The sequence below is a fragment of the Pelmatolapia mariae genome, linkage group LG18 (genome assembly GCF_036321145.2).
Source record: "Pelmatolapia mariae isolate MD_Pm_ZW linkage group LG18, Pm_UMD_F_2, whole genome shotgun sequence".
NCBI classification, from domain to species: domain Eukaryota; kingdom Metazoa; phylum Chordata; class Actinopteri; order Cichliformes; family Cichlidae; genus Pelmatolapia; species Pelmatolapia mariae.
This window is the reverse complement of record NC_086243.1, coordinates 10,857,501-10,883,712: the sequence shown is the minus strand read 5'-3', so window position 1 is coordinate 10,883,712 and position 26,212 is coordinate 10,857,501. Positions and strand designations below refer to the sequence as shown.

General features: G+C 41.0%; 3 protein-coding genes across 3 annotated transcripts in view; 1 reads left to right on the top strand and 2 right to left on the bottom strand.

Moving 5' to 3' along the window:
• Positions 1-139: 139 nt before the first annotated feature.
• tsen15 (TSEN15 tRNA splicing endonuclease subunit) lies at positions 140-2,052 on the bottom strand. The gene is made up of 4 exons (XM_063462275.1): positions 1,907-2,052; positions 1,734-1,815; positions 1,440-1,575; positions 140-1,344 (listed from the first exon to the last, which is right to left on the bottom strand). Exons 1-4 carry the CDS (start codon positions 1,967-1,969, stop codon positions 1,173-1,175), a joined length of 453 nt encoding a protein of 150 aa, XP_063318345.1. The 5' UTR covers positions 1,970-2,052; the 3' UTR covers positions 140-1,172.
• Positions 2,053-7,386: 5,334 nt separating this feature from the next.
• On the bottom strand, positions 7,387-14,327 carry zgc:153115 (uncharacterized protein LOC768186 homolog). Its single transcript, XM_063462568.1, has 2 exons — positions 13,566-14,327; positions 7,387-11,767 (listed from the first exon to the last, which is right to left on the bottom strand). The coding sequence occupies exons 1-2, from the start codon at positions 14,050-14,052 to the stop codon at positions 11,523-11,525; spliced, it is 732 nt and encodes a 243-aa protein (XP_063318638.1). The 5' UTR covers positions 14,053-14,327; the 3' UTR covers positions 7,387-11,522.
• Positions 14,328-17,091: 2,764 nt separating this feature from the next.
• Positions 17,092-26,212, top strand: part of LOC134617264 (uncharacterized) — a 42,245-nt gene continuing 33,124 nt past the window's right edge. The window contains exons 1-16 of the mRNA XM_063462470.1: positions 17,092-17,187; positions 17,348-17,398; positions 17,535-17,701; positions 17,803-17,873; positions 18,112-18,277; positions 18,388-18,525; positions 18,802-18,976; positions 19,436-19,578; positions 21,069-21,172; positions 22,814-22,979; positions 23,076-23,261; positions 23,371-23,523; positions 23,758-23,902; positions 24,827-24,985; positions 25,169-25,287; positions 25,375-25,572. Coding sequence (XP_063318540.1) covers positions 17,133-17,187; positions 17,348-17,398; positions 17,535-17,701; positions 17,803-17,873; positions 18,112-18,277; positions 18,388-18,525; positions 18,802-18,976; positions 19,436-19,578; positions 21,069-21,172; positions 22,814-22,979; positions 23,076-23,261; positions 23,371-23,523; positions 23,758-23,902; positions 24,827-24,985; positions 25,169-25,287; positions 25,375-25,572 — 2,196 coding nt within the window. The 5' untranslated portion in view covers positions 17,092-17,132. The remainder of the gene's footprint in view (positions 17,188-17,347; positions 17,399-17,534; positions 17,702-17,802; positions 17,874-18,111; positions 18,278-18,387; positions 18,526-18,801; positions 18,977-19,435; positions 19,579-21,068; positions 21,173-22,813; positions 22,980-23,075; positions 23,262-23,370; positions 23,524-23,757; positions 23,903-24,826; positions 24,986-25,168; positions 25,288-25,374; positions 25,573-26,212) is intronic.

Here is a 26,212-nt window from a genome sequence, read left to right as displayed (position 1 = left end):
TTAACATTCATAACATCCCTCAAATCACACTTCAGCGTTGGCACCAAGTTTTTAAAAAATAAAACAGAATGTTTACCTTAGGTCCTTTTTTTAAAAATTTTAAGAAAGAATACATTTTAAACTATTAGTCTTTCTCTCACCTGATGTTTATTTCAAAATAAGGCACATTTGTTTTAAAAAATAAATAAAACAATCACTGACATTTATAGCAGGTCTTAATAATTGTGTTTAAGGGACTATTGTCAAAAACCAATGTGCTGACATGGATTACAAACCATAGGCATAAATTTCAGGGGGACACGTGCACCTCCCCAAAATATTAGACTTGAGACACTATGGCCTTGTGTCTACTTTTTGTGTTGTTGTTTTTTTACACAAACAGAGACATTTCTCTCATGAACAGATGCAGAAAAGTTACAAAATGAACCAGAAAGTAATGAAATGAAGTGTCCGATCTAACCAACTGGACAGCTTTGGAAAATTCAAGGAGTGCATAGATTATGAACTTTTAGCTGTATTTTCATAAGTGTTACAGCTTTGCCATTCACACCACATCAAAGTAATTAACTTTTAGATAAACAATTAAACGACAGATAAGTTCCTGTTTTCCTACTATAGAAATGTCTGTTTTTGTTTTACAACAAACAAAGATCATTTTCCTTGAATTAACAAAAAATGTATATTTTATATTTGCAGGACAGTCTGGGTAATGAACTACCTTTTCAGGAACTACTTTTCCTGTAATATTTCACATTTATCATATATATTCACTGGCAAAGCTGTAAGCTTTGTGGATGCTGACTCATCCGGCCCCATTGAAAGGTTTCTTTGGAGGCATGGAAACGAGATATGGCATCCCTGATTTCATTGTGAAAGCTTCTAGTCAACTCTGTAGTGTGCATACACCGCAGCAAACAAACCAAACCACTCCATATATTGTAACAGGAGCTCGACTTGCATTAAAAAAGGAATGTTACTTCTAATCTCTGCACCCTTTTCTTAAAGTTAATTTTATCTCTTTTCGCCTTAACCTATCAACATGCATCTGAGGTGAACTTCACGATGCCAGAGGTTGCCACAACGTCATCCTAACAATCACATACTCCCCCTGAAGGGGTCCTGTGGGGCTCTTTTCAATCTTTGAGCGATTCATCACATTCTCAGTCAGCTGCTCAGCGCTGCTGCCGTCTCTTCCGGTGCTGCCGGCGTCCCATATCCTGAAAAGGTCCTACAGGAGGGTCCGGCGTCACCAGGCCATCCGTCATCCTCTGGTAGACCAGCGTGGAGTCAGCTGCTACTGCACACAGCAGCACAGGAAAGCCTCTGTCCAGGACGTGTCGTATGCTGCACAGCAGAGAAGGAAAAGCCGTAAGATTCAGAGGTTTGGGAGGGTAACCTGTGACGGTAAAAGTGTGGGAGCTTGACCAGTGTCTTAACACCTTTTGTGAGTCACAGACTGGTGAGCGGGCAGGGGAAGGATCGTCAGAGTGGGTGCTCCTTCCTTCTCCCTCGCTTCCAGTAAAACCACCTGCAGCTCAGAACTCTTCACGCAGGACACCTCCTTCCAGCGCCGCACTGCAGAGAGCAAGAAGCTCAGTGTGAGTCTAAGTTATGACATCAAGTTTTTCTTCCTGTAAGAAAGGAAGAAGAGCTGGGAGATGTAAGGAGTCCAGGATACACCACACAGGGAATCTCAAACTGACTCCCGTGTTTCAGAGCCCTGCCAAACTCACCCTCAGTAAGATCCATGTACACAAGAAAAGCTGCATGCACCTGAGCGCTGTCCCCAATTTGCAGGTCCTTCATCTGCTGGTACTGACACACACACACACACACACAGAGATCACTCACAGTACATTCCTGGCAGACTCCCTGCCTGCACACACAGAGCTGCTCTCACACTCACCGCGGGATGCTGCAGGATCCAGTTCGGAGGAGGACGTTTCTCTCCGCCTGACGCTCCCGACATGTTCGTTACTAAACAAAGCTGCAAGCGAAACACCGGCTCAGTTACCACTACGTGACGCCATGCTGTTATAACAGCACGCTCTCACCCAGTGCGACTGTTAAAATCGTCCGTGCGGAAACGTTTTTGTTGTCCGTGCAAAACACGTACGCAGACAGGAGACCGCTCTCCTTTCGGGGTCTGTATTAAAGTCAGTCATTTCTATTCATCATGCTAGTCCTAAAATGAACTTATAGGTAAATACTGGGCAAAAGTTTTGAGCCACACATCATTTCTTTGTATTTTGCTTCCGAGGAGACTGACATTTCTATTATTTTTAAAGTGGTCCTAAATAGTTCCCCAGACTCTCTGAAAAAATTAGCAGTTTTAATTTAATTTAATTTAATTTTATGTATGTTTGCAAAATATAAAAAGATGAGTGGTGACTCGGGACTTTTGCTCAGCACTCTATGCACTAGTTCATGCATCGTTATAATTACTTAACGTATTACTGACATCTAATAAACTGACTTCCACCAACCGATCTTATATAAAAGAAAGAATTAATAAAAACTGCACTTACAGCTGACTTTATTCATTTTAGCGAGACATTATCTCATCAAAAAATAATAAACAGTAACATTAATGGTGATATTAAATCTGCAGACTCGCAAAGCCTGGGGATCTTTAGATGTATGAGTGCCACTGCCACAAACACTATTAGAGACATTATTGTTCAGTTAAATGACCTGGAGCCTCTTATTCACACACTGACAGAGACATTACTGTAATTCTGCATAATGTGGTTGACTCTGTAACCAGAGTCTTTATTCAGTCTTTGATCACTTTTTCATTGAATCATATTTTGTCATTTTTGTTTTCGCAATCAGAGTCCATGCATCGCTCCTGTGTCACTTGCTCTCTCTTCACCCTTTCCTCTTATACCCAATATATTCTCCTGAAACCAAGAACCTATGCTTAAAAATAGATTTACTATATTCCGGTGTTTAATGTCAGTTGTGTGTCCAGTTCACAGTTTACAGTTCTACGAATACTTAACCTTAAAAACAAAAATCCAACAACTAATGACATCATTTAAGGCTGGGGAAAAGCTTTCCGGTTATGATGCACTATTTTGCCGAACAGCCACTTATTCGCCTGAAATCTGAAACCAGTCTTAGACCAAAGGGAGAGGATGTCATCCATAGTGTTAATGCTACACTGACAGTTGCGAATGGCAAGTGTGACATTTGAAAATCTCACAAATGTGAGCACACATTTTATCCATAATAGTAAAAATGGCCACAAGATTTCTGGTACCAGTTGGAAGTTTTTTTGACAGTTTGAAACTGGGTGCTGATGAGTTAAGTTCCAGAGGAGCACAGCAGACAGACTTGGCTAAGAGAGCTCAATCACTGGCTGGAAGGTGAAGCTTGAGAAGTTCTAGTGCATATTGTCATACTGGAAAGTTCGGCCTTCTGGTAGGTAGGTAGGTCATAGAGCCTATGAATCTGAGAAATGCAGATTCATAGTATAAGGCTCTTTTGGGATAATTCTGTTCTGATCATTTGTGTGCTGGAAAAGCCATTAAAATATGTTTTTAAAAATGTATTTGCTTGCTTGCATTTTTCACAGTCCTCCTCTCAGCTGCAGGCTGTGGCTATAGACATTCAGACTGTGACTGTGACTATAGCTAAGGTCGTCTGCTTCCTCTGACACTGCAACATCTGGAAGCACGTGCAGACTTAAACTGTGCACTGAGGACTTTCATTGTTAAAAACAGCTTACCTATAGTCAACAGGGAAGGACTTAAAATGATGACGGCTGCTGTCGCCCTCTTGGTGGTGAAGCAAGAACTGCAATAGGTGCCGTTCTTGCCCCCCGGCCCCCGCTTCTGAGGAAGTAGGATTTCGACATGTGGCTCATCATGAGTCTCAAATCCACCCCCTCTGTCGGGGGGTGCCACAGGTATGAACTCTGAGGATGTTTACGTGTGTCATATTGAATTCACTGCCTGGGCTGCGGCCCCATTTAACTCTACTCATTTCCTTTCCTGTGTGGTGTGTGCTTTTTCTTCTGAGATGGAACGCTGTCTAGTCCCAGCTTCAGATATCAATAAAAATAATATTTGTGTACAAACCTTCCTGGAGTGTCGGTGTGAATTCTGTTTAAAAAGGGGACGAGAAAAGAAAAAAGAAAACGTTTAAGAGCCATAATTATATAAACAGACCAGCTGATCCAGAGTCAAGTCAGAAGTTGTTTGAGGACTTCTTAGTAATCCTGGCTTCCACACCTCAAGACTGGCAAATCATAGTGTATGAGTTTTTCCAAAATAAAGTTTGTTTAGGAACAATATATTGTGTGTAGCCATGATTAAACATCCAACCAAGTTTAAGTGATAAATGCCTGGAAGTGCTCCTCAGAGTTAACATGCAGGAACATATGGCAATGCAAGAAGTGTGGCTGTCAAGAAGTCATTCTTAAGGAAGGAAAACAGGGAAAAAGGCCAAAGTATGCCAAATTGCACAATAACTGGTCTGGAAATCAGTGGGAACAGGTGCAATGGAGAGATTACTCTAAATGTACAAGTTTTGGTTGAAATCATTGTCATTATGTGTGGTGGAGGCCAGGAGAGAGCTACAACAGTGGGTGTCTACAGCCATCTGTAAAACACGGTGGAGGCTCTGTCATGGTTTAGAGCTGCGTTTTGGCCAGTAGTGTTGGAGATCTTGTTAATATTGATGGAATTATGAATGCAGAAAACTTTTTAAGGTTGACGGTGACAAAAACTGAGAGACTATATATAACCTACATTCAACATTTGTTAGAGCTATAACGGAAAAGGAAACAGTGGGACCTTTTTTTTTAAACTATCTTTACAATAATGTACTTCACAAACTGATTTGAAACTTACTTTGAACGGACCAAACTCTGTGTGTTCAGGTGTGACGTGTCCTCTGCTGCAAAAGTGCTGAGAGCATTGTACATAATGGAGTCAGTAACATGGCCCAACCTATATTTGTGTGGGGCTCTAATTATGGGATACTGATAATATATAGCATCGTAGTTTCCTTTCGTGTTATGTAAATATCCACTTATAGGGAGAGAAGTATCTTTATTAAAACATGAATTCCAGGTCTATTATTTTCTGTTTTATTTAATCTGGTGTGACAGTCAGTTTGTTTTATTAGTTAATGGCAAGAAACATAGCTGTTATAGATGCTGCGTTGTAGAAGTCTATTATAAGGCCCTTAAATATAAAATCAGCAGTTAAAGGAAGCAGATGTTTTTTTCGTGGTGGCGACACTATGAAAATGCATTATTGAAGTGAACTATGCCAATTCAAGAGAAAAAGCTCTCTTAGAGACAAGAAGGAGTCCTTGATCATATACTACAACTCCTCTACTCACAGGAACGCCACATTTAATACCACGTTCAAATGCCATGTTAGCTAGAGCACTGAGTCACGGGAGGTACACTGCTTTGCTTAAAGCCACCTGAACTATGACCTTTAATTGAGGTTTCTGCTCATTGAAATGCTTGACATTTCATAAAGTATGACATGCTCTTTGAAAACCTTCAGGGAAATACTACAGTCATATACTACTGCTATTAACTCATTAATTAGCATGCCTATTAGCATATTAAGCTATGTTTTTAAGTGTAGTGGAAAGTAGTTTTAGCATCATAGTTTTTGAGAAGTTATTGCTACATTTGAGTTGTGTTGTAGTTCATTTATAGCATAAAGATAAATGTTTAACCTGGAAAAAAACATATTCTGTAACAACAAATGCGCTTGAGTTTGTATACAATACATGGACTGTATGTAGGTACGTGTATGTAGATGGAGTTATGATATATTCAAAGTGAGCATCAGAATGGGGAGGAAAGGTGACTTAAATGATTTTGAACGTGGCATGGTTGCTGGTGCTGGATGGTCTGAGTATTTCACAAACTGCTAATCTACTGGGATTTTCCCCACACAACAGTCTCTATGGTTTACAGAGAAGAAGAAAATATCCAGTGAGCTGCAGTTTGCCAGGCAAAAATGCCTTGTTGATGCTAGAGGTCGGAAGAGAATGGCTTTGAGCTTATAATAAGGTAACAGTAACTTAAACAAGCACTTATTAAAGTCTGTGAGAGACCATCTCTGAAAGCACAGCACGCTGAACCTTGAAGCAGATGGGCCACAGCAGCAGAAGACCACAGCAGTTGTCACTCCTGTCAGCCGAGAACAAAAAATTGAGGCTGCAAATTACACAGACTCACCAAAATTGGATAAAAATTAGAAAAATATTCTGTTGTATGTTGAGTGTCAATTTGTGCTGTGATATTTGGATGGTAGCTGTTGGCATAAGCAACACAAAAGCATGGATGCATCACGTCTTGCATCAACAACTCAGGCTGGTGATATTTTCTTGGCATACTTTGGGGTACAAACTGAGCCTTGTATGAACACCAAAGCCTACTTGCCAAAATCCATCCCTTTATGGCCACAGTGTTCCCATCTTCTGCTGGAACACAATGTCATAAATACTCTCAAACTTGTTTCTTGAACAATCTTGAGTTGAGTTCACTGCACTCAAATATCTCAATCCATTAGAGCACCTTTGAGATGTGGTGAACCAGGAGATTTTCATCACGGATATGCAGCCAACAAATCTGCAGCTCAATTCAATTCTATTCAATTCATATAGCACTAAATCACAACAGAGGTCATTTCAAGGCACTTTATATTGTAAGGTAAAGATCCTACAATAATACAGAGAAAACCCCAACAATCACGCGACCATCTCTGGACGAGCACTTGGCAACAGTGGGAAGGAAAAACACTCTTAACAGGAAGAAACTGCCAGCAGAACCAAGCTGGGGGAGGGGCAGGCATCTGTCCCAAACAGCTTGGGATGAGGGGAGGAAGACTATATGGACCAAAATCTCCGGGGAATGTTTCCAACACCTTGTTGAATCTATGCTACAAATAATTAAGGGAGAATGAATGAAAAGGAGATTTGCAAAGTGTACCTATTAAAGTGGGTAGTGAGCCTGTTTATCCCTAAAGTGAGGGTTGCTCATAATATCATTTTAGTGTGAAAGGCATAACTTAAGAGTTAGTTGGATACTAGTTAAAATATAATATTTTAAATCTTTTTAGGCAAGTTAATACCACCTTAAATGGTCCACAGAACAAAGCACATTATGACCATAATTCATGTAACTGTATTTACTATCAACAAGGAATAATTAGGAAGCTGATTTAGATCTCAAATAACGGCAAACTAGTTGTCACACAGAATAAGCAATGAATAATACAACCAATGGGCTACTAATATGCAATAGCTAACAGTTATCACTTGTAGCATACAATACGGTATTGCAAAGTTATTTGTATAATTTACACCGTCTTCATTAGACAGATAAAAAAAAAATGCACAAATAAAAGATGAACTTAAGAATTTTTATTTCTTAAAAAATAGCACAGGTCAAGCAAACATTGGAAACATTTAATATTAGTACTGTTCCATATCACAAAATGAGTTATGAAAAGAATAATTAAACCACACAAACCATATAAGTTTTTCGATATGTAATAAATTAATCAGCATAACATAAGAAACAAAACCATGCTTTGTACTTCTGTGTCGCACAGGAAATATTGAAACTCCAATGCCGAAAATTTAAGACACCTGAGAATATAAATATCAAAACAGCTTGCTGCAGCAATTATTTAGTTCCACGGTTCCTCCCATTTACCTTAACTAAAGCTTTGATAAGAGGACTTTTTTTAAAAATTACATTAATGTAAAAATTAGCATCAATTAAAAAAAAAAAAAGAACATCCATTTCTGTACAATGTGCATATCTGAGATAGTGTGGTGACAAGAAAAAAGAAAAAAAAAAATCGCCTTTTTGCCCCCAGCTCTTGGTGAGGCGGCGCGGCAAAAATTAAATCCGAAATGGACTCAACTCCAAGCCACATTCAGTGATATGAGCAAACAGATTTTGGATTGAGCATATTCAATCATCATTCTCAGTGAAATGACAGTCTGCAAATATTTTTACTTTGTATTTAATTGCCCCCTTTTTCAACTTCTGCTCCAGCGAGTAGTGAAGTTTAACCCTTTGTAGATCTGAGCTTTAATGACTATGGAGATTAAACTACTACTGTCTATTCACAACAACAGGTCACTGAGGAAAAGAAGAAGAAGCAGCTACACAGGTAGTAAAGGTGTTGCATATTGAGTCAGTAAGGACGAGGGTTCATAACAGGCCATCTGGCTGATAAAAACAACTCTTTTCTTAAAAATCCAAGGCTCGATGGTTTTATAGGAATTTCTGAAAGACTGGTTGGATGGATTTTACACAGACACTGCAGAAACAAAAACAACTGTTTTGACTGTGAGGTATGTTCTTCTTGTGACAATATAGCTTGAGAGTCTATATCAGACGCGTTTGCTCCTCTGATAAACAGTCCACTCGTTCAAGGTCACTGCCAGCAGCAACCGAAAACTTTCAAAAGCTCGGCATTCACTTCAAAGAAAACAGCTCCAATTAAAATGAAATCGACGGGAAAATGAAGACGGCGTGACACGAATCAGCGAGACAATCGCGCCGATCTTAATGTGGGGGAAAGTGAAACACATCCGGGGAAGCCAATCCCATCTAGACACATTACACAACAAAGAGATGGCCTGGATGACTGAGAAAACACAAAAATAAGGAAAGGAAAAGGCAGTTTTTTTTGTTTTGTTTTGTTTTTTTAAAAACCACTGGTTATCAACACAAAGTTCCACAGTGCCCACTTGGAGTAACACAGTAACAGTGCAAGCCATTACACTATCCAGCAAAATATACCTGTGAGAAAAAAGTGCTTATTGCATGAGTTTCTGTTATGCGCCTACAAGAGGGCACACATACCTATACAATGATCCAACTGTAAACATGGTGCAAAGTAGTTATGACATAGTTTAAGGCTTTCAAAGTTTCCTGAAGAAGTGTTCACTGAGTTAAAGGAATATGTCCATAAGCGGGACAAACAGTGGAAATATTAAAAAAAGAAATAACACATGCGCACACACACACACACACAAACTCTCTACTCAGACCTGGACACTACAAGTGGGTCATAAGTACATAAATTACATTACAGGTTTGACTGATTTGGTAAATGGTGGATCTAATATTTTGGATGGGTTCATTCCTGAAATCGAAACTGATCAGTTCATATTAATTTAGGTGCCAGCATCCCTAAATCTACCGAACAGGTTCCAATCAAATCCACATTTGTGTATCACTATTCAAATCAAACACAGGTGGAACTTTTATCATCAGGGATGCACTGATATACAAGCAAAAACTGTGACTGGCCGATGACTGATATAAGACTGAATCTACCGATAGTTATCTGTTGTGTCAAATTAACTGGGATCTACTTTGTTTCCAGGGCATAAAAGAGTTAATAAACAACAAAAACTAAACACACAAGTAGAAAAAATACTGGGCTTGGATATCGGGGAAATTTTTTGTTTTTCCGACATTGGAACCGACCTGGAATTTCACAATCAGTGCATCCCCGAGTATTATTAATGGCTGCTTCAGTGACACAACTGCACAGCCCACATCTATACCGCGTAGATGAGGGAGAAAAAACGTTCCACTGATCTAATCTTCTCAGAATTAGTTTTTGGTTCTTTTGGTTTCCACATAATCAGTTACAGTAAGATTTTGCCCCCCCCCTCTCCCGATGCTACTCATAAGACTCTGATTTATCTGCTGTTAAAAGAAATAACTGGCACGTGTGTATATTTTGTCATCTTTCTCCAAACCCTCGATGAGGAAGTGAATGCTTTTACTTTGAAGGCAGCAGGCTTAAAAACAAAACGAAAAAAAAAATTAAAAATCAACTTGCCATCCCCCTCCCTCCCACCGATAGTATTGCATACAAAACATTTTCTCATTTCTGTCACTACAAAAAAAAAAGAAAAAAAAGGTAAATCTAAAAACAAACACACACACCAACACTCACAGGCAATGCCATTCTATCAAGCATACGTACTGTATGTTACCCCTAATATAAGGACTACAATTCATCACGTGTATTATTTCTCCTGCTAGTAGCATTACCATTTTTTCTACATTAAAAGCTTAAAGCTTATATACATTTGCATCAGGTTTAGACATAATACTGCTGTGTATTATGTGTCAGCATTTCATTGATGAAGGTGGAGCCTTAATGATGGCGTGCAAACAACTCTTCTACATTGAAATTCGATCCACTTTCAGGCTAAAATGAGTATTTGATCTACACTTGAATTGGATATATATGAAAAAATATTGACTTCAATGGAGATGGTTACTGAAGCAGTATTTAAAAAAAACATGAAGGAATGTGTCACCACTAGAACTTAATATCAGCAAAGCTACAAACAAACAAAAATATTTTTAAAAAGCGTCTATCCATCGCCTCGCTATCTAATATCACAATATTGTGCTACTCATGGTAAATAAAGGTTACTGACAAGGTAGAAATGAACCACAAGAAAACCAGAGAGGATTATTTGGCTGATGATGAATGTGCAGATTTTTACAGACAATATGAAAAAGAAATCCCTGCAATCTGTGAAAGTGTTTCAGTTTGAGACGATGAGGTTACCTTCAGGGTTGGGTTTGATTTTAATCGACTGAAATCTGCTTCGTGATTCTCGTTCTTATCGAATCCTGAGATCAAAATTTTACGAAAGGCAGAAAAAAGAATTCCTGTGATAAACGTATGCTGCCATCAGGTGGTTATCCACAACGAGGTATTCTTGATTTGATTTGATTTTTTGGTTTAAACGAAATACAATATTTGTGCTAGCTGTGTGTGTTTCACTTCTATGGCAGTTAAAACCTACTGATTTTTATTTCAGCAGGCTATGTTGCAAAACACCGTTTAGTACTTTTCCAAGGCATGCTGGGACTTTTGCAACTCTTACGTGATTTACCTGGCATTAAATTCTTGGGATCTCATCCACAAAACTGTTTTGTGGTCTAATATCACTGCTACTGATGCAGGACAGTAAAAACTACATTCTCAGATCATCCTGCAGTAAGTCTACCTTCATGCCTCCAACTTTCCTTAACTGCAGTGATTACATTTCACTCTATCATTATTGGGTTTTCTGAGGCTTAGCCTAGTCTGCCATACTGTAAACATCACACACACACGCACGCTCATGTAACTGCCGATGCAAATGGAAGCACAGTAGGTCCAAAGTCTTGCTTTCAGGAAACGACAAGTGGAACCAAAAGCCGCATTTCTTAACGAGTCCCCGGTTCTCTTAGGTTCGTAACAATTTTCAAACCCAACCCTGGCTGTTGTTGAGTGGGTGGACAGTGTTCATGTGACTCAACTGTGTGGACACAGAGACGCATCCAGCTCTGCGTGTGTATGTTTGTGTGTACGTGCACATTTGTTTTTAGTGCAACACAACAATGCTAAGTCCTAACTAGTGGATCTGATTGTAGTCGGTTCACTTGAAACTAACGTTGACCGTCTTGTGCTCCCGTCAATGCCAGTGCACAGCAAACCCACGCCACCCTAATTGTGCACGTCCGGATCAGAAGCCGAGGACGCGCCCCTGTTGCGCCCCAACATGGATGGCTTGAAGTCGGGATGACGGCGGGCGTGCTTGATCAGGTGGTCGCTGCGCATGAAGCGCTTGTTGCACAGCGGGCACTGGAAGCGTTTTTCCCCTGTGTGGGTGCGAGTGTGGCGGGCGAGCTCATCGGAGCGGGCAAACTTCTTCACACAGTTAGGCCAGACGCACGGGAAGGGCCTCTCACCTGGACACGAAGGCAACAGAGAGCAGAGAGAAATCAGTTGCCAGGTTTGCAGAGAAAGCACACAAGACAGTGTTTCATGACTAAACAGACAAACACACGGGAACAGAAATGCTACTCCCTTCTCTCTGACGAGAATCGGTTTTACAATAAACTACATACATAAAAGGAAACCAAAATGCACTATTTTCACTGATCTTTGACCTATGATTGGTTAAGGTGCAAATTTCTGCAACTAACAGCCTAACTATGAAATAAAATGTCAGAAAAAGTGAACAGTTCCTGCTGCCAAAAATGCCCCACAGCACCAGTGTCATTAAACCTCCACATTATTCAATAATGTATAAAAAACAACGAATGTTTACATGTGAAAAGGTAAAACCATGAAGCATGGATTGAAAATGTCAAAATAAAAGCTGACAAAATTTAAACTCATGGACTGTTTTGGATTAATTCACTTTCGTGTCATTTCAGTTCTCACGCGTGCTTTATTTTGCCTCTAATACATCACATCAAACTGATTCTTCATATCTTTTGTGTAGTCCTCAGATATAAGTCGCTGTTGAAGCCCACATTATTCTGTGCTTTCAAATGAACTAGGAAGGGAAAAACAGGTTTTGTATGCTTACAGTTTGTGTTATTGCACAATGAAGGAATCTGTTAATCTGATTACTTAAATCAGATCAATTTAAACACAGTGACACAAATGTAACACCTGTATTACCACTTTTCACGTATATTTAAATACGTGAAAAAAAGATATAGGATCTAGATGGCTAAGATTAGCCTTCCTGGGCTACTACTAGGCTTAATCTCCGGCAGGTAACACGAGTCAAACCCAGGATAAGCGAGTGGGATGCTCGGTGCCATTTGCAAGATCACAAAGCCTGGCCACGTTGTTGCTGCAGAACTCTGTGGGCGTTCCCACAACACCGTCTTTGAGCAGTTTCCTGCCCTTAATCCATTTGCGCCTGCTCAGTGACACTGGACACACCAAATCCCCTGATTTGCGAGAAAAATCACACTTAAAGTCACTAGTAAAGTTACGCTATCGTTCTGACGGATGAACTATTCACAACCAATCTGCCTTTATTACATAGTTAAAACACATGGGTGAGGACTGAATGGAAGTCTGGTGACATGTAATTACGTATTCAGCAGAAAACACCCAAAATGCGTTGAAAAGCCTATATATGGCAAAGGGGTGGCGCATCCAGAACTGGATATCAATACATTTGATCAATAATTTACACATCGCGGAGGATTGATTTCAACTTGTCAGCATGCGTGAGGGTGAGAGCGTGATGCCCAGAGAAAAACTACACAGCGCCAAGCACTTGCTGAGGCCTTTTACGTTGTCCCACTATCATTTTCAGCGCTTTCAACTTTAAGGTTTCGTCTTACGTTCATTTCATATGCAAATCCAGCCGGGAGGAAGACTTTCGTCACAGGTTTTAACGTCCAGCCCAGTTCTTTTGTTGGTTTACTTCTTTGTCAGTCTCCGAGGGGAGCGTTTCCCTCTTTGTTTGGCTAAATTACTTTAACAAGTTGTAAAAAGAAAAAAAAATCATAAAGAAGCAGCCAGCGAGCACGCTTACAGTAGTTAGTGAAAGGCACAGCACTCCCACCCATCATATAGGTCTGATTAAACGATAAAAACCGTCTGCTTGCATGGCACCGAGGAAAGCAGAAGTTGGGGGTACAAAGTTGAGCTATGCCAAGGGTCTAGCTAAGGCTGTGTAAATACATGACATGTGAACTGCTAATATGACCGATGTGTTGTGGTCGTTCCCCTCCATACCTGTGTGCGTCCGGATGTGTGCCTTCAGATGGGAAGATTTCCCATAAACTCTGTCGCATCCGTTAAAAGTGCACCGGTGTCGCTTCACCCCTCCTCCTGCTCCCCCGGCCCGCTGCTGGTGCTGCTGTCCGGGGACCGGGGTGGCGGTGGGGGTCATGGTAGGGGTGGTCGGGTCGGACAACGTGGTGTAACCGCTCTCCCCACCACACGAGGAGTTGCTGTTCTCCGAATAGGCCGACATGGGGCGGAACTTGCCGTGTAGGTCGGTGAGGATACCGGCCACCGCCACCACGTTAGCTCCCTCCAGCCTCAGCGTGTCCCGCACTTCCCTGTCCTCACTCGACCCTTCGGGCTCCCCGGGGAGCAGGCCCACCGAGGCAGGCTGGTTGGCGGGGGCGACCGGGGTGGGTCTGTGTAGAACAGGACCGCTAGATATCGATACCAGACACTCGGCAGCGAAATAATCAGACGACGCAATCAGCGACATCGTTATCTACTTTGCCTTGTTGTATTTAGCTATTAAAAAAAACAAGAGTTAAAAAAAATCGACCAGGAGGGGCTAACGGTAGCGTTCGTCTGATCCCGACCTCGTTTTCATCAAACTGGACGAACAAACCGCTTCCAGCAGAGCCTTGTTACCGCCATACAGCGTCTCAGCAACTTGAGAATCACTGGATAAAACAAAGAAACGGCACGTTTATGAGCAATAACACGCTAAGACCGTGCTAATTCTCCCGGTCCAACATGCATACCCCTCACTGTCTGACGGTTCATTGTGTCTGAGCCTCCCAGAAGCCGGTCAAACCTACGCCCCCTGGTCCCGGACTGACGATGCGTTCAGGCTCATCGGTGAACGCTTTTTGGTGGCGTACACTGGTACAAATGTCTACAAAGCTCCGGATAATTCTCTGATTTTGTTGTTACAGATACCCACATCCGTGTCATTTAACAGATATGGCAAACTCACCCATGTACTGAAGATAAAAACTGACATAGTTTGAAGATATCATCGTTTAAGTACACCTGTGAACGTGTCATTTTTCTTAAAACGCTAAATCATACTTATGGCTATAAAGGTAACAAACTAAATAGTTGTGCAAAGTCATGCCTGAAATTTGCGGCAAAAGGCGGTTAATGTCTATTTTTTTACAGGAAGTTGTAAAATACGATTTTTCAGAGTCTTGAATGCCGCGCGGACCAGAATCACGCAGTGACTGACGTCGCAGCACGGGCGTGGACCGCGGGGTTGGGTGCATCGTGGAAAGTAGGTGGCACTGGAAGCCTGCCTGTTTAACGATGGGGGAAGGAGATGGGGATGAAAGGCGTGTTGTGTAATTTAGTTTGAGCTCAGTCTGAGAATAAGGAACGTGGCCGAGTGGTGGGGGTGAAAATTATTCTGTAAAAACGCCATCATAGCTGCCAAAGCCTCTACTTCCCCACCTGCTTGTTATCCATATCACACAAACACTAGATGTCCCTATTTTCATGCGTTAACTACTCTCAGCTGTGTTTCTTTGTCTTCTGAAAAGTTTGTGAATCAGCTTTTCGGGCACTTAAACCCACAGTGGGTTGTGTGGTTTATTAATGCACTACTTCACTAACAAGTGTTTAGTGTAGTAGTGTATAAGTATAAGGAAATTATTCTTCTGAAAGTTCCTTTTTTGTGTCAGTCACTTTGTAATGTGCCTAGGTCAGCACTCCTGTCTGATGTATATGTGTCAGAAATGTGTGTGGCTAAAGGGGGGCATGGGATGGCACCACTCCCATCTAAAGTTTGATTACTCCTCCCACTAGTAGCTACGTGAGCTGTGCAAAAGTCTTCCGCCACCCCTCATTTCTTTTTATTTTGCTTCAAGTGAGCCAGACTTTCTTCTCTTGAGCAGTAGTTCTCCAGGATGCCTGAAGGTCATTCAGAGTTATTCTTTGGACAGTGGCTGCTTTTCACTCATGTTCAGTCCAGTCCTTGTACCTTTCCATTTTTTAGAGGAATGTTTTTTTGTTTGTTTAAAGCTACTTAACGCTGACCTATGAATCATCCAAGCATGGAAAAGGCAACTAACACAAGGGATGAACCCGTGTTCTGTGTACACATAACAGACAACTTAGCAAAGAACCAGTTTTAAATTGTATCTTTTGACACTTTGTTAGTAGCAGCCTGTCACAAAAACATAATTTGTTACCATTCCATTAGTTAGATCTATGAAAAATGCCGAAGATAACAGAAAATAGTATTTTTGCACTAACAAGGTGATTCCCAAAGAGCTATTAGCTAAAAGCTTGCCCTATCTCAGGATGCATAGTGTGTTCAGGCCTAAAAACCTACAGTAGATGAACAATATCTGAAAGTCATGTCCTTCAAAAATAGCAAAGTCCATCAAAGGCCTGACGCAGGAAATGAGAGATGCAACTACTCCTTCAGTTGATCCATCTACTGTTCATTGAAGCTTCATCAGAAATGGTCTCACTGGAAGGGTGGCTGTCAAGAAGCCATTCTTAAGGACTGGAAACAAGGAAAAAACGCTGAGATATGCCAGATCACAAAATAACTAGACTGAAAATCAGTGACAACGTGTCTGATGGAGTGTTGAATCCAAATTTGAAAATGTCAGTTCGAATTATCATCAATATGTACAGAGGAGGTCAGGCGAGAGTTACAACAGTGAGTTTCTATAGCCATCTGCAAAACATGGTGGAGGCTCTGTCATGGTTTTGAGCTGCATTTCGGTCAGTGATGCTGAGATGTGGAGATCTTGCTAAACTTGATGGACTTATAGAATGGAATTAACACAGGAAAGTACCGTCAGGTATACAATCTGGAAAGCGTCTGTTTGAGCACGACAATGATCCCAAAAACACTGCCAATGCAGTAAAGCATACCTGGGTAGACAAACACACAATGGCGCACTATCAGTCATGGATTGACCTCCGCAGAGCCCGGACCTCAACATTATTGAAGCAATGTGGGATCACATTAACAGAGAACAGAACAAAAAGCAGCCAACATCCAAAGAAGAGGCCTGGAGGACTATTCCTTAAGACTACTTAAAGAAATTACAGGAAAGCTGTGTTGAAAAATAAAGATGGTCACACCAAATATTGACTTTCAGGCTTGTTAGAGGCTTTCAAAAAATGCCATACAGAGCTTTGAACCACACCCTACTAATTTTAAGTGGTTTGGTATTTATATTTCTTACTTAGTTACCTGTGTACCGCCCCATTTTAAAAATCCTGCAAACACCCCAGTCTCCAACTCAGTATCCTTGCAGCTGCCAGCTTTGCAAAAAAATTCTCTCCTTACGTGGTTCATGTCTTATGTCTGTCCAAGTCAACAAGGGTGTAAGAAAACTTGATGTTTTGTGAGGCCCGGTGTTCTGTCAAGTGATTGGCTCAGTGAATGTTTGTAGCTTCAGTCTTGGAAGGTATTTCCTGATTGGTTGCTGTGAGCAGTATGGGTCACAGAGGAAGCCCATGTACAAGCCTGGTCATTCAGTGGCTGTGAACAGTGCTTGGTTTTCATCTCACTCATATGTGGAGGATCGGAGGCAGCCAGACCTGTAGTGAGTTGCTATGGCAGTATTGTTGTTACTCTTCAATGGTGTACTTATTTTTCTCCTGCTGCATGGTAAGTTTTATGGTTTGCTTTGTTATATTAGTTCTTGGAGAGTGAATTCATTTTCCAGTCAAAACAGGGTTTGGCTGTAGTAGATGTTATGTATAGAAGTTTGACAAGGGCTGTAATGTTCTGTCGATATGCCTCAGTTGTTGTTTTTTTTCCTCTTCAGTAGGTAATTGCCTACAGGGGAAACCAAATCTCTGTGATTTAAGTTGTTCTGGTAAGATCTTTGTTACTTAGTCTAATGGATCTCAGATTTATGGATGCATGCACACTGACAAGGAGGGGTTTTTTCCCTCAAAATTTCCTTTTCAAATTTTTAATTGTGTTTTATTTTCTAAATTTATTTTCACTAGGATTTCCTACCTCTGAATTACTCTATCAGAAAGGGGTGAGATACACTTACAGGTATAGCACGACAATTACCAGCACCCTTCACGGCTCCACTGGTGGCAGGAATGGTCTGGCTTTGGACTGTCTGGTTGATATTGACGTGGTCTCCAAGTGTCACCTAATGATGCAGGTCAGCTTTAATAAAATAGTTTTTGCAAAAAAACAACAATAAAAATGCATTATTAAATTAAAAAAAATCTGATATTTAATGTGCATGTTTGATCTCTACAGATAAGGAATCCACAGATAAAACGGCTTTCCCCTCAAAAGGAGCACTCTGTGCAGCATTCAAAAAGTCTGAGGTAAAGCCAATGTATAGATTTCATACAGTCTGGTGTGTTTTCACAGATGATGGCGAGTGAATGAGGGTAGAATTCCTTCTCTTCTGTTTCCTTTTGCATGTGTGTGTATGCCATTCTGTCCGCTCATTTTGGAATGCTGCAGATGTTTTTCCTGTGAATCTGATTCTCAGTTCAGATGCTCCACTTGTCTGTGTTCCCTGGTCTTGTGGGGGCCTCATCTGGTGTTTTTGTTTCCCAGGGAGTCACTGGAGAGAACACGCCTCAAGTTCTCCCTCCAGAGGGGGAAGGTCATGGCCCTCTGTCTGCAGGAGGGGGAGCAGGTGTGGGCTCTGAACATTAAAAGGGCTCTACTGAGCATGTTCCAGACGTCCCCCATGGCTTCCAAACTGACATTAGAAAATGAGGTGGGTTAGTGGAAACGGAATTTGTTTCCATTCATTTCCTAAATATGCATGTATATGAAGAAATTCTTCCCAGGGGTATTTAACTTTCTTTCACTCTTTCTTTTCCTCAGACGGATGTATACGGCACCTGCATCAGCAGGTACGAGAGGCGAGGACTCATACTGCTGAAGACCAGGGATCTAAAACAGTGCCATCAGTCCAGGCTGGCAAACTTTTGGCCTCATTCAGTTGCTCTGAGTGAAGACACAGTAAGATTAGGGATCTTTCTCAACAGTGTTTGGAAATGTTGATATGTCATTAATTAGTGACTGACAAAGTTGGGAATAAACATGCACATGGTGGTTATTTTATGGTGTAATTCCTGTAATTTGGAATGAATACTTCTAAGGAAAAGGGAGACAAAGGAGTGATGGTGCTAGTCCTCTGCACAGCTGAATTAGAACATATATTAAAGTGTGCATTTGAGTCATATTCTAATGATAATGAGTTTGTTTCTTCTTTGTCTTTTTGTTCTTTTTTGCTAGTCAGTGCATTTGGAGCTACAGTGTGCTCAGCGCCATGGCTCTGTAATGGAAGAGGTTAACTGTACTGAGGCTGTATCCATGATGACATGGTCCAGGACTACAGGGATGGTGAAAACCCAAACAGTGTCTAAGCTACTCTTGCTCAGAGCCCAGCCAGGAAGTCCTCTAGGAGCAGGTCAGAAGACTCTGCAGTCACCTTAATCGAATCTAATCCCACTCACCACCCTAAGTCCCAAACATGTCACCTGTGTGGGTTAATGAGGGTTTGATAATGGCATCCATAGGAATGGGTCAGCACTGACTGCTATACCATGCATCTCTCTAATTTCATGAAATCTTGGGGTTCCGTTGCTCCACCCATGGCTGTTTGTTTACTGTTTTATAATACACTAACCCCATGTTTGCCTCAAAATGCTGTGAACTGTGGGTCTTTCCCTCACGTGAAGTCTGCAGAAGCACAAAAAGTTTGGTAAACTGGGCTCAAAATGTCTGCTAAAGAACTCTCTTGCACTTGACAAGTTAACAGCGTGAGCGCATCAATGGTCTTAGCCAGAGCGCATCTCTTTGGGTTCTATGGCATAGGCTCTTACTCTTTCAGAGACCTTGATTCGTGTTCTCCTCATTGTCCCTGCAGATTCTTTAGGCACTCGTGTGCCAGCTGACCTTCAGTTTGAGGATGAAGGAGCTGCAAGGCTGGGAAAAACTAGACCAGCAACACCACAGGAAGTTGGTCAGACTGTCAGGATGTTATGCAGCCTCACCTCAGACCCACAACTGGTAGGCCATAAATGCAGCAGGTCACAATCTTTTAATTATATCAATTATACTGCAGTCCTCTTCAGCAGTGACTGTGAATAACTTACATTGACTGCACCATGTCAGATCACTGAAGGTGTGTTTGTATATGTAAGTCATGGCTGGACATCCACTGAAGCTTTTGGTGCAAAAGCTCAGAGAGTGATTACTATGAATATCCCTTCCAAAGGTTAGTCTCGCTCAGCCTGGCAACTTGTTTACATGGGAGGTTTATAAAGACTTTCCCCAGACCAGGGGTCGGCAACCTGCGGCTCCGGAGCCGCATGCGGCTCTTTAGTCCTTAAAGTGCGTCTCCGCGTGGTTTGGGAAAATAAATTAGAAGTATTTAGCTGAAGTGTATTTTATTTATGTGAGTTCTTTTTTAAAACGCCATGCATTTATCGAGACTTTCCACCCCAGGTAGGTCAATTATGGATCTTCGGATCCACATTATGTCAGCAGCTATTCTCCACCGTGAACTAAGTTAAAAACAAACACCGCTCACGTCTCACAGATGACAGTCCTGCGTAAAGATGAAAGTGACTTCGTACAGCCCCGATTTGCAGACACTGTGCACAGAGGTTCAGGAGCAGAAGTCCCATTGTAAACATACCACGGCAGACCCGACGATGTTTCCATGAACATGCTTTTCAGCGTCTCTTTATTGACCACTTTTCACACACGGTTGCTGTACGCATACAGCCCGACACATACCAACACAATGGCACAGATAGCACAGACGTTAAGGCAGCGAGGCGTGATTGCGGGTGCCGCTCAGGTGCGTCCGCCTCCCCTGCAGCGGCGCTGCAGACCACGCCTCGCCGCACACATTAACCAGGTAAAATACATATTTAGGCAGAATTTTGCAAATATCTGTTTTTAATTTTTTAGCAGCATAGTGCTTTTTTTCCAATTATTTTTTAAAAGTCAGGTCAAGGCTCCCAAAGCCCAAAGGCGATATGAGGGTGGCGGCTCACAACAGTTTTTGTTTGCTACATGGATCATTTTAGTTCAGCTGGGTGTCTTTCCTTTTGTTATATTTCTTTAAGAGTTCAAAATGTGTTAATTACATAAATAAAATGTAATTTTCTCTGTAGCACTTCATGGATTTCATAAGCAACACACCTTAGTTGTTCACACAAAGCATAAAGGTAAAAAACAATATATACAGTGTTATCTTCATTTTAGATGTCAAAAAGTATTTGCGGCTCCCAGTGTTTTCCTTTGCGTGGAAACTGGGTCCAAATGGCTCTTTGGGTGTTAAAGGTTGCTGACCCCTGCCCCAGACTCATTAAAATGATAAACTTATAGTGTGAAGATCAAGTGATTGATAGGATGACAAACTGTGTTCACAGTTCTATAAGGGTTCTTTTTTCTACTTTAACACTTTTGAAAAGCTGATACTTGACATTAACTATATGTTAGCAGCAACTTTAGTTCATATTATATATTTTTGGTTTTTCTGCTCCAAGGTATCACAAGAGTTTATTCAACTGGTGTTCCAGCTGAAAGATCTGACTATCTCTCAGCTCAAGACACTTTGGCAAGAAGCTTCTTTCAAGTGCCGCAATGACTGGTCAGTATATCCCAGAAGTTTTATAAATGAGTATCTTTTGGTTGCTCCTTGAGTTCCCTGTCAATCTACCGCCAGTAAAAATGCTGTAAACATATGAGTATACAGAATCTGTAGGCAAGGAACAACACTTTTGATACTGAAAGCTTTATGGTTCTTCTTTCAGTCCATTCGTTGGCTGAGTTCTTTTGTTCCCAGGGACTCGATCAGCAGACCACAAGCCCATGGGATTCCAGATTGTCTCACATGTCAGTTAATAAAAGATATTCCCCTTAACTGCTAGTTGGAGCTAAAATAACAGCCAACTTAATTAGACAATATTCTGTGACTGAAATGACCCAGCGGGTCCAAGGACAGGGTCACCTCCTTGTCTATTAAACATATCAAATCTGGCCTTATCACAGTGGATTAATGATTTATTACTCACAAGAGTAACAGAAAGCAATTAGCAAGGAATTGCCAGTAAGGTGCGGCAAGAACAGATAGTGTACAATGTGGTTTAGTGCATGACTTCATGGCAATATAATATTATTACAATACTTTACTCAAGATATAATATTATTGCAATTTTTGTGATTTTGTGATATGCTGAGTATTGTAATAACATATGTTGTGATTTATCATCTTTTTATGCAAATTATGTGCTCAAAGGTCAACTGTGTCCATGTCTGTTTTATATCTAATGAGATCAAATTCAGTTTGTTTGTTTGTTTTTTTACTGCAAAATGAGATTGTTACTAAAACCTTTGATAATTGTTGCTATAAGACACAGTCAGTCTGATATCAATCTGTGTACTTTAAAGTTAACAGCCTTTCTGTTCCACAGGAATATAACCAGAAAACAATCCCCTGGCACCCAGGTGTGCTCATTTACAGTCTCATTCTGTAAATGACATGCTGACAGTCTGTCTGCATTTAGAAATCAGACAACAATTATTTGCAAGCCTCAGACAACCACTCTGAGAGTGATTGCAGTCAGTCCAAGTCAGGCTGCAACTATTTGCAGAAAGGTTGCCTCCTATCAGGCGACCTGTGCAATCACTTTGTAATAAAAAGTGATTCTGAGTGTGCAACACCAACAGGTTCTGGGCAAGCATTTACTCACCACCCCTGAATAGAGAACACATTAAGTAGGCAACCACCGATTTTAAATGCAATGAGGTTACTGCCCTATTTTAATCAGGGCACTCAGGCATTAGCTTGCTCTGAATTAGGAGGTAGCTTTGTCAAGCTAAGTGTTCCCAGTGCTGGATGGTTTGTTTTTGTTTTTTTGGCTGAACAGATTTAATGTAAACTTACTAACTAACATAATCTCAGGATGGCATTGCATGAAATAAGCCCTCTTGTTCATAGAATTCTCAGAGTATTTCAAATTATTTGATAAAATATTGATCTTTAGTGTCCCTGTACTGATACAATATCACCACAAAAAATATCACAGTACTATGCTGTATTGATTTTTTTTGTCACACTCCAAATTTGTGAAATGTGAAATTTGGAACTTTGTGAGGAAGAATAATAAAAATGATAACCTAAAATATTTTGGTGCCCAGTGAAATGCCCAGTTAGATATAGCTTAAGTTAAGATAATCAGGTTATATATGAGCAGAGTTTGATACTGATGTTGATTAATTGTTTGGACAGGCAGCCGCTGTTGGATGCTTTGCCGGCATGTGGATCTGAAAACTGCATCACATTACTGACTGACCTGATGAGGAACAAAGAGGTGGAGGAAGAGCAGGCTCTCTCTCTCCTTACCACCATAGCCCTCGTCCCTCATCCTTCATCAAAGATCATCTCCTCCATCAATGTAGGAACCTTCTGATGACACTCACGATGACCTAAGTCTCTCATCAAAACTCACATGAAATATGTTAGTTACCCAGATGTCTGCTCTTTGTGTTAGGCTTTAACAGAGCTCCCAGAGCTGCGGTCCAAGACTCTGTTGGCTGGATCATCTCTAGTCTATCAGTTGTGCCGGAGGTCTCAAAACTCCTGCACTGAGCTTTCTCAGGTACAGACCTTTATGCAGATCCTTGAGAAAACCCTTCAGGAGGGCTGTGAAGGAGAAGAACCCACTCAGGTGCAAGAGGTAATGCAGTGACCTAGAACTTCATCTCACTCTCCATTTAATGCACAATGAATTGTGAGAGGATTTGCATAAACAATACCCAATTTGCATTTATTACGTTGCCCACCAGGTTCTTTATGCTTTAAAATCAGTGGGAAACACTGGTGTGTCTGCTTCTGCCTTCATTCCCCTGCTAAGCCGTTGCATGCTGAGCTCCTCAGCGGCCCTGCAGCTTAGGCTTGCTGCAATCCATGCCTTCAGACGCTTTCCCTGCTCAGCTGATGTGAGTTAATTCAGAGTTAATATTTAAGCCAGCAGTTGAATAAAATTGTGCTAAAAGAGCATAAGAAGCCACCCTTGGTGTTCTTTATGCTCACCATATTCTTAGACAAGCCTTCATGAGCTCTATGGTTAAGTGAGGTGATAATCAATTCCCTGTGAGCTGAGGTGGAGATGACAAGGTGAGGAGGTGAATAGGAGCCGAACGTCAGTACTGACAGAGATTTCCTTCCCTCAGAGGTCTGTGCTGTTGCAGCTGTACAGCTCTTCCCAGGAGGATACTGAGGTCAGAATCGCCGCATACCAGCAGCTCATGCGTTGCCCTGACCTGGATGTGTTTGAAGTGGTGAAGACGACCCTGAGGAGTGAGACTTCCAGTCAAGGTGGGGTTTGTGGAAGAGATGGCCGTAACAGCTTCTGCTATCAAAAATGTTTAATGGTGGAAAACAGGAAAATAGTGAAGTGCTGGACAAACAGCAGAATATTTGGTGGTCACTAAATCTCAGAATATTTCTTATATATTCTCTGAATATAAATATTAGATCATATTTATCAATTTCCATATATCACATTAATACTGTATTCTTGAAAATAAGCTGAGACATAATTCTGAATGGCATTCAAGCCAGCATACAAGTCTGTGGTCAGTCACAGATCTGCTTAATCCTATGTTTTTGAAAGGCACGTATATTTGTTTTGGGTTTTTTTGTTTTAATTTAGCTGATTAAAATCCATGTAGGTGTACAGAGGCAATCATTATTTTAGTTTATCACTTCAAAAGGTCTGCCTCTGTATTTTTTATTGTAATCTCTAAATACTCCTTGTATTAAGAAGTAAAAGCTGTTCCATGTGGGAACCAAAGAATGAAGTTTTCAACAGTGTGATCTACTCCCATCCCGAAGCAGTAAGGTCTGGGTCTGACCATTAAATGAAGATGCAGGTTAAAGAACTGTGAAGCATCTGTTTCTGAAACCAGAGACTCTGATGCACTTATCTTCCTGCTGAGCTGGACAAGTGGCGAGGGTCACAACTTCTCTTAGAGACAGTTTTCAAAGTTCTGTGAAAAAATTTTTTTTGAATATTCTGTCAGAAAAACAATACAAAGTCATTTAGATATAACCCCAAACTCTGGAGTTATGGCACAGATTGAATTCCTTTCTGTGTATCTTAGAGGCGTATGTTTGATTTATGTTTATTTGCTAGAATTTGTTAAGGAATGTAAGGGAATGCAATAATGTTTCAGACTTTTACTCTGCTTGTCTGTGACCTGGCATGTCTTGAGCTCTTCCCTTGTTCTGTTTCTCTAGTGGGCTCATTCGTGTGGAGTCACCTGACTAATGTCCTGAGGAGTGAGGACCCCGCAAAGCAAGCCCTCATTGAGTCGCTGCCCGACGACATTATCAGCAGAGATTTTGAAGCCGAGTTTTTAAAATATTCCTCCTATTCAGACTATACAGTCTCATCAGGTATTTCAATTTTAAAACTGTAATTTGTTTTCATAAAACTGCACGATACACTTCAGATTTGGAAACAAATAAAATGAGGTGCTGAGCAGTGTCACTCTACCAGGAGGGTGATAATGCATTTAAAGGTGCACAAATATATGTCCTCTTATATTACTTTATTTTCTTCTTTTGTATTTGTTTTAGGCGTCGGAATCAAGAATGTGGAAACATCTCTAATTTTCTCCCCAAAATCATTTCTACCAAGATCTGCTTCTGCCAACTTGACTGTGTATTTTCATGGCAGAGCCCACAACCTTCTAGAGGTGAGTTTAATGCACATCTTATTTTTTACACTTTACGGTCTTGAAAAGTGATATTTCGAACATATATATTTTGTTCCCTGACTTTAGGTGGACCTTCATGTTGAAAATGCTGAACCATTTTTAAAGAGCATCTTTGGGCAGCAGCAGACAGAGAGCGAAAACACAGCTCAAAGTGGAAAGCACGAGGCCAGGAGCACAAGGAGAAAGACGGACGATGGGCGTAGAGGAGAAAAAGAGACGTGTTTATCGAGCACTGACAGCTACCTGAACCAGGCCCGAGAAATGGTGAGGTCAAACTGTTACTTTAGGGGTGTAAGTCATAACGTATAATCTGAGCTTGCTCAGTTAGATTTTTGTCTGAAATCCAAAGATACTCTGTTTATAAAAGCAGACCAATCAACTGTCAAACTCATCCCCTGACCCTTAATCAGTGGCAGGTCTACAGGACACTCTTCATACTCCCCATACCTCTTTCCAGCTTTCAGTCTGTGTGTTTGCACTTGAAACGTTGTTGGTTGGTCCAACTACAACATAAAACTTAGCACTAAAAACAAGGAAATTTGTGTTTGGTCGATTATTTCTTTGTTGTACCGATGCTTCTTGACAATAAATCCTATATCATTGGAAAGCCTGTTTATCTGGCCTTAAATGGTGCCACATTCGTAGGAAAACTTACAATTATGGGTCGAGCAGCAGAGTCGAATATGTAAACAGCTTATTCTGCTACTGGCTCTTGTTTATAGCATTGGATGATTGAAGTCTGAAGAAACAAGATACTAGCAATTTAACAATTTATTCATTTAACAAACACGGGCCTCAGCAGCGTGTGGCCACACACTGCTGTGGTATGGCATCCATCAGCATTTGTCACAGGGCAGCCAGTACATGTCACAGATACAGCACATCCAAGTGCTGTATCCCATAA

What these genes read in the sequence shown, in the direction of transcription:
- tsen15 (XM_063462275.1), bottom strand. Translation starts at nt 1,969, where the DNA reads ATGTCGGGAGCGTCAGGCGGAGAGAAACGTCCTCCTCCGAACTGGATC. An exon ending in GGATCCTGCAGCATCCCGCG is followed by an intron (nt 1,816 to 1,906) that starts GTGAGTGTGAGA and finishes TGTGTGTGTCAG; the next exon opens with TACCAGCAGATGAAGGACCT. An exon ending in CAGTCTGTGACTCACAAAAG is followed by an intron (nt 1,345 to 1,439) that starts GTGTTAAGACAC and finishes TCTGCTGTGCAG; the next exon opens with CATACGACACGTCCTGGACA.
- zgc:153115 (XM_063462568.1), bottom strand. Translation starts at nt 14,052, where the DNA reads ATGTCGCTGATTGCGTCGTCTGATTATTTCGCTGCCGAGTGTCTGGTA. An exon ending in ACACATCCGGACGCACACAG is followed by an intron (nt 11,768 to 13,565) that starts GTATGGAGGGGA and finishes CTTCGTGTCCAG; the next exon opens with GTGAGAGGCCCTTCCCGTGC.